Source organism: Rhea pennata, chromosome 1, assembly GCF_028389875.1.
Source record: "Rhea pennata isolate bPtePen1 chromosome 1, bPtePen1.pri, whole genome shotgun sequence".
NCBI lineage: Eukaryota > Metazoa > Chordata > Aves > Rheiformes > Rheidae > Rhea > Rhea pennata.
In genome coordinates this window covers 195228905-195240658 of record NC_084663.1, presented here as the reverse complement: position 1 = coordinate 195240658, position 11754 = coordinate 195228905, and the positions used below count along the sequence as shown (strand labels likewise).

Below are 11754 nucleotides of genomic sequence, written 5' to 3'. Positions count from 1 at the left end.
TTAAATACATTCCCCAAGCAGGAATAACAAAAAAAAAAAAAAAAAAAAAAAAAAAAAAAAAAAAAGCTTATTCCAACACCACAATGTGAGCAGCAGTTTGGGCTTTCCAAATGTACTGGGGGTATTTAAATAGTGCTTCCATAGGCAGAGCTAGGTTAACATAAAAGATAGTTTATAACCAGTGCTGTAGTAGAAGAGAGGGAAGCCCTAGTAATTTAAGCTTATATATTCTGGTAACCATCCTCCTTCTGGGAGCAGGGTTAGTATAACCTGTTGATAAGGACTACACTCTTCATTACAGCAGTTCTCAGTACCAAAACTGTAGCTATGCTGTTTTAATAGTCCTACCCTTCCCACTAACTGCACATGGGGGCAGCAAGGCGTTGTTTTATCGGCAGAGAAATACAGCTTTACCTGAGAAGCAACTTTGCTAGAAGAAACGTATGCTAATGTATGTTACACAGTGATTTCTGACTCCAAGATGCTTGCAAGGTAGGTTTTTTTTTTTTTTTTTTTTTTTTTAAGTAAACATTTCTGTAAGTAAACTCCTACATGCTCAGCTTGGATTTCGGATTTAAACTCATTCCATGGTTTTGCATTACCAGCAAGAGGATTCTGTGCTGATGAAACACCAATTGCAGTGAAATCCAGCTCTTGCGATAAACGTGCCCTGGCTTTTAAATGCCGAGTGAGCTAAACAGTCAGAATGTGCTGATTAAATGTAGCTTTCCCTGGGGAGAAGGAAAGGTTTCAGGTTCCAGGTTTTAATTTAAAATCTGGATTTGTTGTAACATTGCATCCACAACTGAAGAAGCAAAGTAATTCCTGAATTCAGATTTTCAAGGTTTCTGGTGAGGTTGCAAAATTGTTTAAAAGTAGTGATGTAGTATAGTGATCTAGTGGTGGATTATACGAGGTAAACGTAAGGAGAAAGTTACATAAATATGCCTGTTAGGTGTCCAGTGCTGGGCAACAGAAAGTAGGTAGTCTCACTTATACCCAAGCTTCCTCTAATTTTTCCCTTCCTGCCCAGAAAGTGCCTGGTGCAGCCAGCCCAGACTAATGTTTGTGGTACCTCACTGTGACCGGTTTCTCAAATTAAACCCTTGTGGTGTACCCTTGATTCTGCTGTTGAACAGGAGCTGCTAAGGAGCAATAAATTAATAAACAAAACGTGCTTTTGTATTATCTCTGTCTTTTTTTTTTCTTTTCTGTAGAAACATTTGAATTTGCAAGGAGGCTTCCAAGAGCTTAAGCAAATTAGGAAAGCAAAGCATTTTTTTGCTCTGAGAAATTCCCACGTGTAGGACTGTCCTTTTAGTAATAGCAGTAGTAACAAAATAGCTAAAATCCCTTGAAGTTGTTATAACAAGCAGAGTACCTGTCCATGCAATCGCTGCATGAATTTGCAAGGTAAGATGATAACCGCGCTCAGAGGCACCAAAGTGACGGTGACAACTGCCCGGGAGCAGATTGCCCATAACAGTTAGCAGTCGAGCAGCGCGCCGGCCCTCTAACTGTGTCTCGGCTCCCCGCCTGTGCCCGCAGGTGTGCAGGCAGGATGCTTGCAGCTGAGAGCTGGTTCCGATGTCCTATAAAGCCGAGAGGTTGGCTCGTTGTAAATGCGCTCGGCCCCTAAACTGCTGCGCAGGCTCCCAGCTGCCGCCGTTCGCAGTTTCGAATGGTAAAACCAAGGTGGAAAATGCATGTTCTCTTTATCATTTTCCGGTAGTTAACAGAAGCAGTTTTAACACTTCTTATTTTTCCTAATTCAAGGAAAAAGTTTTTTTCAGGAAACAGAACTGTTTAAGGATAGCATATGAGTTCTTTAAATGAATGCAAAATGAAACCGTGTTTTCTTGCAATCCTGCTTTTGTCTTGAGAAGGCTGAGGAAAATTTTTGCTGAGCCAAAGGCCACAGAATAGCATAACTGGTAGCAAAACTCCGGAGATTTTTTGAAAAGGTAGATAAAGATGAAATAGGTAACTATTAAAACTTTTAAATTATGTGCTCGTTACTGGATATGTCTGACATTTTAAAATCTTTACCCACTCTAACGCATGTATAACACTGCAATTGCATCTAAGCTGCTGAGCTGGATGGGAACCAATGGGCTCAGTGCCTTGCAGGATTTGGGGTCTTAATGGATTTAGTTTGCATGGAAAGAGATAGAGTTAACGTTACAAAATTGCTAGACGTGTGAGTAAATTAAACTTGAGGAGCAAGAATGACTGTTAAATCACTCTTGTATTCTCACACTTCCACTCTTTATGGAAGTGCATTAAACTTTTAAGAGTGCAGATATCTGATCAGCTTGAAAAGACACCTAAAGGAAAATTCTTTGCTAATTAGTCTGTATTACTAAATTGTAAAGCGCTCTGCAAGTGCTGTAGAATCAACAAATGCTTGAAGTTTTACACAAGCATGACGAGGAACGCGAGCGCTGCTGTCCCTGGTTTTAGAGAGACGAGACAAGCTTGAGTACGCCAAGTACCTTTCGCAGGTAACTCTACAAGGGCGCGCGTGTTGGAAGGTGCTCGTTATTTTGGTGTGAGCAAGGCTGTTTACTGAGAACGTGTACGGGCTAGAGAGCTAGGTTAAAAACGGAGCATCTTTTAATATTCTGTTATTCCTACGTAAAGATCACCTTACTGCGTATCCGTGGAGCTGACTACTCAAAGGATAGGGCTGGGAAAGTATTTTGCTTGTCGTGCTTTTTTTATTATGAATACGTGAGTTTAAAGGAAAGGGTCTTGCAGAGAGATTTGCAACGGCTCAAGGCGCTGGGCAGATGGATGCTGCAGCGAAGCGCCGGCTTTCCGGCCCCTCTCGGGCTGGTGCCCCATCCCTGGAGCGTGACGCCGTCGCGGGGACGCGCGGCTGGGCCGAGCGCCTCTGCGCTTGGCAGGAGAGACACGGGGCCTGTCCTGCTGCGGTCCCCTTCTTCGTCCCCTTCCCTTCTCCGGTCCCAGAGCTCGTGCGAAGGTCGGCTGCTCCACGTGGTGCTGGCGCAGTGCTGCAAGGAAGCCACAGGGGCAAAACGCGATTGCTTGCGCTGTGATTTGACCAGAAGAGGCTGATACCACTGTGAAAGCCTGCAGCTGCCTGAGAGAGGCTGAAAGGGGGGAGAGCAAGAGAGAGATGAAAAGGGAAAGTGTGAAACTAATATGGTATTAGTTAAAGATGATAATTGGGGGGAAAAAAAAGAAGAAGAAGAAAAGGTGAAGGAACCAGAGGAGTATAATTTTGCACCTGTTTTCATTGCAGGGAAGCACCCCAGCAGCAGAAAGAATTCAAAAACAGAGTGTCTTCATTTTTTCTGCTTTTTCCTGCCTCTATTAAAAGAAGCGTTTTTGCTTGCTCTAAGAGCCCAGACGTCTTGACCAACCTTGTGAAAGGAGGAATAACCTCAGGCAGCATCGTGCCTCGATGCTTTAGCGACGCTGAGGTGTTTGCAGGAGTGTCTCTGCGCCCTCTGACTTTTAAGAAGTTGGAAAGGGAAAGGGGAAATTACAAGCGCCTTCACAGCAGCAGCACAAGCAGAGCTGGGGGCTGGAGGGCAGAGCAGAGGCAGGGCCTAGCTATAGCTATTTAAGAATATATATGCTGTATATAATACGTTTTTCTTTTTTTTCTTTTTTTTTTCCTTTTTTTTTTTTTTTTTTTTTTTTGGGGGGGGGGGTACAGTAGCTTAACGGATGCTTTGCTTGACCAGCTGGACAAGGTCTAACGCGCAGGAAATCTGAGCAGCAGACGACGGCACCGCAGGCGGAGTCGCGCCGACGGCGACTCCCTACCCGCGCCCCCGCGGCGGGCACGTCTGCGAAGAGCGGGTTTAGCTGCGGCGGCGCGGGCGCTGCCGGGGGCCCCGTCGGGGCGGGGCGGGGCGGGGCGCGCGCATGCGCCGCCGCGGCGCCGGGGCCCATAAAGGCGGGGCGCGGCGGCGGCGCGCTCTGCCGGGCGGCGGCGCCGGACGGGGCGCACGGGGCGGCGGCGGCGGCTCTGCGCGCCCTCGCGGGCGGACGGGGCGGGCACCCGCGGCGGCAGGAGCGGGGCTAGAGCCGCCCCGCCGGCCCTCGCCCATGGGGGCGGCGCGGGGCGGCGGCCGGGCCGTCGCGGCGCCGCCGGCGGCGGCGGGCAGCGAGTAGCGCCGGCGCCGCGGGCCGCCGCGGGCATGCGGCGCCGGGCGCCGCGGCGCGGCTGCGTGCCCCGGGCGGGCGGGCGGCGCTGCGCCGGCCCGGGGGGGCTCTGACGGCCGCCGCCGGCCCCCTCGGCGGCGCCATGTGGGGCGGGCGGTGCTCGCTGCTGCTGGCGGCGCTGGGCTGGCTGCTGCCGGCGGGCGCCGCGGCCAGCGGCGAGTACTGCCACGGCTGGCTGGACGGGCAGGGCGGCTGGCGCGACGGCTTCCAGTGCCCCGAGCGCTTCGACGGCGGCGACGCCACCATCTGCTGCGGCAGCTGCGCCCTGCGCTACTGCTGCTCCAGCGCCGAGGCGCGCCTCGACCAGGGCGCCTGCGACAACGACCGGCGGCTCGGCGGCGGCGGCGAGCAGGGCCGGCCCGGCAAGGACGGCCCCGACGGCGCGGCAGGTGAGGCGGCGGCGGCGGCACCGCGGCTCGGAGCCTCCCGGCGCCGCGCTCGCCCGCGGCCCCTTCCCCGACGGGGCGCCCTGTGCAGCCGCTGCCCGGACCCCGGCGGGTCGCCGGCCAGAGCAGAGCGCGGGGGGCTCGCCCGTGGCCGGCCCCGGGGAGAAACCCGCGTCGGGCTTGTGGCAGGCTTAAAACGTAAATGTGTATATACGTGTTCGTGTGTGTACTTATATATACACACACATGTATATACGCACCCCCTGCCTGGGATGGGTCGAACCGCAAGGCGACGCGGGGGTGCTGCGGGGCCTCCAAAACAGCCACTCCTGCCCGTTATCCCATTACCGCAAAGTCCTTCCCGCTGCCAACCACGAGGCGGTTGTAGCTGTCGAAGCAGATAAATAAAATGTCCGGGCTCTGGCGGTGGCCTAGCGTTACTCGAAAGTCCAACCCGGTTTTCTTTAAAAGCAGCTGACGCCCCTTTCCGGAGAGTCTTGAACGCGCCGTCTCAAACGTGTGCTGCTGCTCTTAATTGGTTCTCCAGCCTTGGTTTTGCTCCCAATTAAAAAAGGAAGGGGAAAAAATGAAAGGGAACAACTTGTACAAGGGGGGGGGGGGAAGTAACATGACATCTTGAAACGACTCCCAGCCAGTCCCCGCTCTAATTGTACGCGTTCTTCCAGCTCAGATACCACCACTTAAGCCTGTTTTTTTGCAAGATTGAATTTCAAGGATAAACCTGAGTCTGTCTACTGCTGTTAAAAAAAAAAAAAAAAAAGTCCTCCGTGGCTTTCCAGCACATTTGCTGCTATCCTTGCATGCTGAACACCAGAAGTAGCCTGAAGTGATGTTATAATTAGGACAGATTTACTCTTGCAAAACTTGTGTTAAAATCTGTAGCGAGTGCGTGCACCTGCTGCAGCGCTACTGTATTACCAAGTAGAGCTGTAAGCACAATATTTTGCAAAATTGGGGGAAGAAAAAATTGCCTAAAAGTTGCTGAAGTTGCAGAAGAAGGGGAGGTGAGCTGTGGCTTTCCGGTTAACAGGCGAGGCGCTTAAATGAGCTGTGCACGCAGGCACCCCGACTGCGGCGCGCATCTGACCGCCGGTTACGGCTCTCGGAGCGAGGCGTTTCGCGTAGCGATTAACCGCAGCTTTATTGCCTGCTCTCCGCGCTTGGGGGCGGCTTGGAGCCGGCGCTGGTCACCGGGCGGCCGCTGCGCCCAGCCCGCCGCGGTGGTCGGTGACGCCCCCGTGGAGCCCGGAGGCCGTCGGGGTGCAGGGGAAGGGGCGAAGCGGGGGCGAGCTGCCTGGCGCGGTCGCCGGAGCGGAGGGGAGGCCCCTTCCCTTTGCTTCGGAGGCTGCAGCGGTGGGTTTTCAGCAGCCCCCTCCGTGCTCAGGGCGTAAACCGCTTGGCTGAACGGGTGCGCCCTCGGGGAGCGCGCGCGGGTCGGGGCCCGGTGCCAACGCTTTCTGTGCCCTTGCAGTGCCCATCTACGTGCCGTTCCTGATCGTCGGCTCCGTGTTCGTCGCCTTCATCATCGTGGGCTCGCTGGTGGCGGCGTGCTGCTGCCGGTGCCTGCGGCCCAAGCAGGAGCCGCAGCAGAGCCGCGCGCCGGCGGGCAGCCGCCTCATGGAGACCATCCCCATGATCCCCAGCGCCAGCACCTCCCGCGCCTCCTCCTCCCGCCAGTCGAGCACCGCCGCCAGCTCCAGCTCCAGCGCCAACTCGGGGGCCCCCCGGCCCCCCGCCACCAGGTCGCAGACCAACTGCTGCCTGCCCGAAGGCGCCATGAACAACGTGTACGTCAACATGCCCACCAACTTCTCGGTGCTGAACTGCCAGCAGGCCACGCAGGTGGTGCCGCACCAGGGGCAGTACCTGCACCCGCCGTACGTGGGCTACGCGGTGCAGCACGACGCCGTGCCCCTGGCTCCCCTGCCCCCCTTCCTGGATGGCTTGCAGAGCGGCTACAGGCAGATCCAGTCCCCCTACCCGCACGCCGGCGGCGAGCAGAAGATGTATCCAGCTGTGACTGTGTAACCTCGCAGGCCTCCCCCCTCCCCACCCAACAGATTTTGATATCCAAACTGCACAGAGGAGAAGTACTTCCTTGGAATGAAGCTCCCAGGACATCACTTGTAAATAATTTTGAAAGGCTCATGCATGTCAGACAGTGTTTATAAACCATTTATTTTCGTCGGGGTCTGCTGCCAGAAACTGTAGGATGATATCTCCAAATTAACATTTCCAGATACCCTTTCATTCCAGTGCATGATTTACAGTGGCAAAGGATTACGCTGAAAATGCATATGCATTTCAAATAACTGTATCTGGGAGATAAATGCCGGAGCCATTAAGTGCCCTTCAGGTGTGACACAGTCAGAAGTATTTGCCTAATTAATTTGCAGAAAGAGTTTTGTTACTGTACAAGACCACAGTACCTAAGAAACCTGTTTTCTCTCTTCTCCTCTTCCAGTTCCTTAATGATGTTTCACGTTGCTTTATAGACGATCGCAAGTGAGGACTGAACAGTGCAATCATTGTGTGCTAGATTCTCAGCATCAACTCCTTCGGTTTCTCGTGCACCCTAGGTTCGGGGTGAAATGCCACGTTATGCTTAGCCTTGCAAAGAGCAATTTTCCTTGTCCCACATATTTATGTAGGAATTAGCGGAGTCTGAATTGTTCAGCTCCACTTTTGGTGCACTTGAAACCCTTCTCGGTTTGATTTTTGCCTCAAGATCAGGAACTAGTAGTGGTTTGCACAGACTTTGTTTATCTTTGTGAACTTTTAAATAAAAACAGGGTACGAGGTACTTACCAGCACTCAGCAAAACTTCTGATTCAGATATCACCATGTCTGACCAGGAACAAAGTTTGCAGAGAAGGGTCATATAGTGACTTCCAATATTCCTGATTTAACTCCCATTTCCCATGAAATAGTAAACCGGCGTGCATATGCCCAAACGTGCTAGACCCAAACCTCACTACTGGTTTGTAATTGAGTCTGGCCATAGGAAAATAGGATTCATCCCTCTGTCGACCTGTTCTGAATTCCTGACCAGTGGCGGTGGCAAGCAAACACCACCTCACGCTGCGCTTGGGGCGGCTTGCGGAGATTTTATATCCTTCTCCTTTTTTCTTGGGGTAAAAAGACTTAATTAAAAAAAAAAAAATCCGCATTGAGAATAACAAAACCGGCCCAACCAAAGAATTCAAGGTTCTAGAGCTTTTTTTAATGCAGTTGTTCCATGAATGCAGTATTTCTGCATGGTGCAGAGTTGCGAGCACGTGGCAGAGTGACTTTGTGCTAAAGCTACTGGCTCCGTTTATTTTGCTTTATTTGGGGAAAAGTATCTCTCAAGTTCAAAAAGGCAACAGTGTATGGAAAATAAGCAGATTGTACTATTTGTAATATATCACCCCAGACTTTTTTCTAAACAAACCAAACAGTCTCTAAGCCTGTTTTTGTCTTTTTTTTAAAAAAAAAATTGCTGTCTACATTTTGATCCATTTGTTCTTCTGATTAAATACTACAACAGAAGAATAAGGGCAGACCGGAACCAAGCAATTACTGTAACCAGACCAGAGCTGATAAAAGGGTTCTTATTGTCTGATACTGTATCAGTATGTAGCAATAACTGCGATACTACTATTTTTTTGTATGTTTGTTTTAAAATGACACATACTCGCGGAACCTTTGCCAGATCTAATGGTTTACTCGTAAACATGCCACACACACACAAGCAGCCTACAGAAGGGAGAAATGTTTTTGACCACTGAAGTAGGAAAATGAATAGGTAATTTATACCAGATCTGCTGTTATTGGCTGCCATCTCGCCATTCGGTATGTATGACCTTTGCAAAAAGATTGGCTTTCGTTTGGCTGGGAAAAAAAAACACACAAAAAACCCCTGGGCTTGATCTCCAGACACGCTCGGCATCTTCTGCAAAGCAGCCAGGCAGCTTGCTGAAGTATTTAGTTACCGGCCTGCTCTGCCTTACAGGGGCTAAGGGCTAGATCGTTCGAATGGGTTAAATGCCTGATGACACAGCCAGGCGCCACGGGGGATGCTGAAATTCGGTAGGTGCATCAGGACTGGGTGCTCCCACGCTCTTGGAGGGCTTAATATGCGCTCAGGCCTCATGGAAATTTAGGCATCCAAGCGCTTAAATTGCGCTTAAATTGAAAGTGGAACTGAACCAGCTCGGTTGTCCTGACCCTGCAAAGTTGAGTTTTGCATTAAAAGCGGGGGGGGCCTGGAGGCCTCCGATCGCTGGTGTTTTTGGCCGGAGCTGGAGATGCTCGGACCCGTAAGCACGTCGCCTGCCTTCCCAGCAGTGAGCGAGGGCCGCTCGCTTTCCGCCTCCGGGGTCGCGCCGCGTCCGCTGCGTGCGCCCCGAGAAGGACGCCTGCGCTGCCCTGCGGGCTTCGGGTCATCGCTCTGTACATGGCTCACTTTTTTTTCTTTTTTTTTTTTTAATATGAATAAGTTAAAATTAAGTCTGTAGAAAGTGATTTACAGTTGCAGGACAAGAAACCTGAATTGTAATAAAGTTTGTGAGATGTGGGTTTTTTATGTCATGTATAATAATGTAAAACCAATGTTAACGTTTGATACAGCCTTTAAATCTCTGAAAGGGCCCTTGATTTTAAAGTGTTTCTTACAAACGAAGAAAAAATCTCCCTCTGTTTCTTAATAAATACTTTACGGCGTGACTTCTTCTTGGTTTGGCTCTGTCATAGTCGTTTTTGCTGCAGCTGGTGCCTTACTTTTCCTCTGCGAAGCGTCAGGCCGGTGTCCTACAGGAGCGAGCCTGGCCAGCCGCGTCCTGCGGGCTCTGGCAAAATAAAAATAAATAAATAAGCAAATAAAAGCAAAGTTAGGAGGTTTTCGGTGCGGATCCGGAGCCTCCCGTGCCGCCGGTACGCTACCTTTGGGATCGAAGCCCGCTGCGTTGGGACGGGGGCCGCAGTCGGCCTCGGCCCGCGCAGCCCCCGCGGTCGCGGCTGCCGGGCGCTGTCGGAGCAAGAAGCCCTTTTCCCCCCTCCCCCGGGGCCCCGGCGTTAACCCGTGTCCGAGCGCCCCGGCCCCGGGTCCCCGCGGCTGCCGGCGGGCAGGGGAGCTGGCCGCAGCCGCCGGCCCGCGCTCCCATCTGCAGCGCGGCGCCGCAGGGAAGGAGGCAGGTTTTGAACCCGGCTCGGCGCGGTAACCGTAGCACCCCCCTTCCTCAGCACCTGCTCTGCAGCTCGCTTTCGGTCTCTCTGGAGCTAGATTCCCCCCACGCACGCGCCTCCCAGTCCAGATTTTCTGCTTTCCAGCACTTTTCCTCCCACCGAAGTCGTTACTAACCATCATGTCCCACCTGGATTCCCTTGTATTTCCCCCAGCTGCGTCTCGTTTTGTTGTTTCCTGCTCGTATTTCTTGCTTCTCCGCGGGTCCCTTTGCATCGGTCCTCTGACCTCGGCGGGGTTTGCGCCCTTCCTCCGCCCTGGGCGCCCCGGCGAGCGGGCTGGACGCCGCCCGCTTGGCCCGTCCTCCCCCGAGCATCCCTTTTCCTAAAGCCCTGATCCTGCACTTTCAAATAAATTTTTCACTTCGTGCGTACCTGGGCTCCTTGATTATTTGCTGGAGATTTTCTGTAAATGGCAAATGTTTCGTAATGCAAAATGTGAGCGTCCCTTTCAGTCAAGCCCTCCTCATACATCACACAGATGCACGTCAGGGAACAGCCTGGATCATTTTGTATTTGTAGGTTAACCTGAAAGCAAAATAAAACAACAACAAAAAAAAAAAAAAAAAAGAAAAAAAAAAAGAAAGAAAGAAGGCAGGCACCACTTTGGAGTCAAGCCCAGCTCTGTCCTTCAGCCAGGGCACATCATTAATGTGAATTCAGCAAATGCTAATAACACAACAGTAAAGTAAAAATACTTATCTCCCTCCCACGATCTTGAGCATCTTCATTCAGTCGCGTCTGGGACGTATTTGGAAAGCGCGGTGGGCTGGGCTGGCAAAGTGCGTGCTGCTGTGGGACACTGAGCCAGAAGCAGCTGGGTCAGAAACTTGCTGGTGCGCGCGGGAGCTGTGCCCACCGCGTGAGGTCGAGCTGCCATCCGCCGCGAAGAGGAGACACTAGCTTGTTTTGCAGTTACTGTCATGATTTATCACCGTAACGGTAAATACTGGCTTACGCAGCTGCTAATTCCCTTGATATTTGCTTTCGGGAGAAAGGGTCTTACTGATCTCACACTCCGAACAAGCTGCGTTGCTGTGAAGGTCCCACGGTGGGGCAGGAGTGTGGAGTGTCACTATTTGCACAACCGCGAAGCAACAGCAACGGCTGGAGCATTTGTGCACACCTAGAACCAGGTTCTCTGTTTAAAGCTAAACTGCCAGCCTCACTAGGTAAATCTTTATACAGGGGTCATTTTAATTAATGTATGTAACATAGATAGAGATATTGTTCAAGCTCTGATATGAGGCTTCGTATCCAGCTAAGCTGAAAGTAGGCTCACATTATATATTTTTCCATTTTTTAAAAAAGGAAGTATCTTCATGCGCTTGAAGGTAGCTCCTTCCACAGCCCTCACTGCAGTGAAGGGGAAGAGGGCACCAGATCAGCACAGCTGTAAATAGCTGTGGCTCCAATATATCACATTGGATACAATATAAGACAAAAACAAACCCAAGGTTTCCTTTTCTTCCAGTCTACTGTCTCCTGAAAAACTTTCAGGTACTACAGCTACCAGCAAGAACAGCCAATGCCACAGCTTCAGTCAAAACCAAGACCACTTCACTCACTTGGTTGTGACAACCACCACCAAGCAGTCATGGCCGATCTGTAGGTGTGAGTGCTGAGGCTCCCAGGCACATCACTGGGGACATTCAGGTGTCCAAGTGCCTTGAACTTGCATTTTTCATAGCATGGTTTCATCACTCATAGGGCAGCTTCACATGACCGCTTACCACAGCATGCTAACACAGCCCCTCTATGGCATGACACCATCTAGGCCAGCACTCAACACCTGAAATGCAGAGGGGGAACCAGGATGATGGTCCATCATCCTCAGGTGATGTCCTCCAGTGTCACCCCATGGTCAGTCACTGCGTGAAGATGCACCGGGAGCACAGCGCTGGCCCAGCACCTTGGAGCTGGC

General features: G+C 51.6%; 1 protein-coding gene across 1 annotated transcript; it reads left to right on the top strand.

The window, feature by feature from the left end:
• Nucleotides 1-4282: 4282 nt before the first annotated feature.
• Nucleotides 4283-9307, top strand: SHISA2 (shisa family member 2). The gene is made up of 2 exons (XM_062577195.1): nucleotides 4283-4589; nucleotides 6079-9307. The coding sequence occupies exons 1-2, from the start codon at nucleotides 4283-4285 to the stop codon at nucleotides 6633-6635; spliced, it is 864 nt and encodes a 287-aa protein (XP_062433179.1). The 3' UTR covers nucleotides 6636-9307.
• The last annotated feature ends 2447 nt before the right edge of the window (nucleotides 9308-11754 follow it).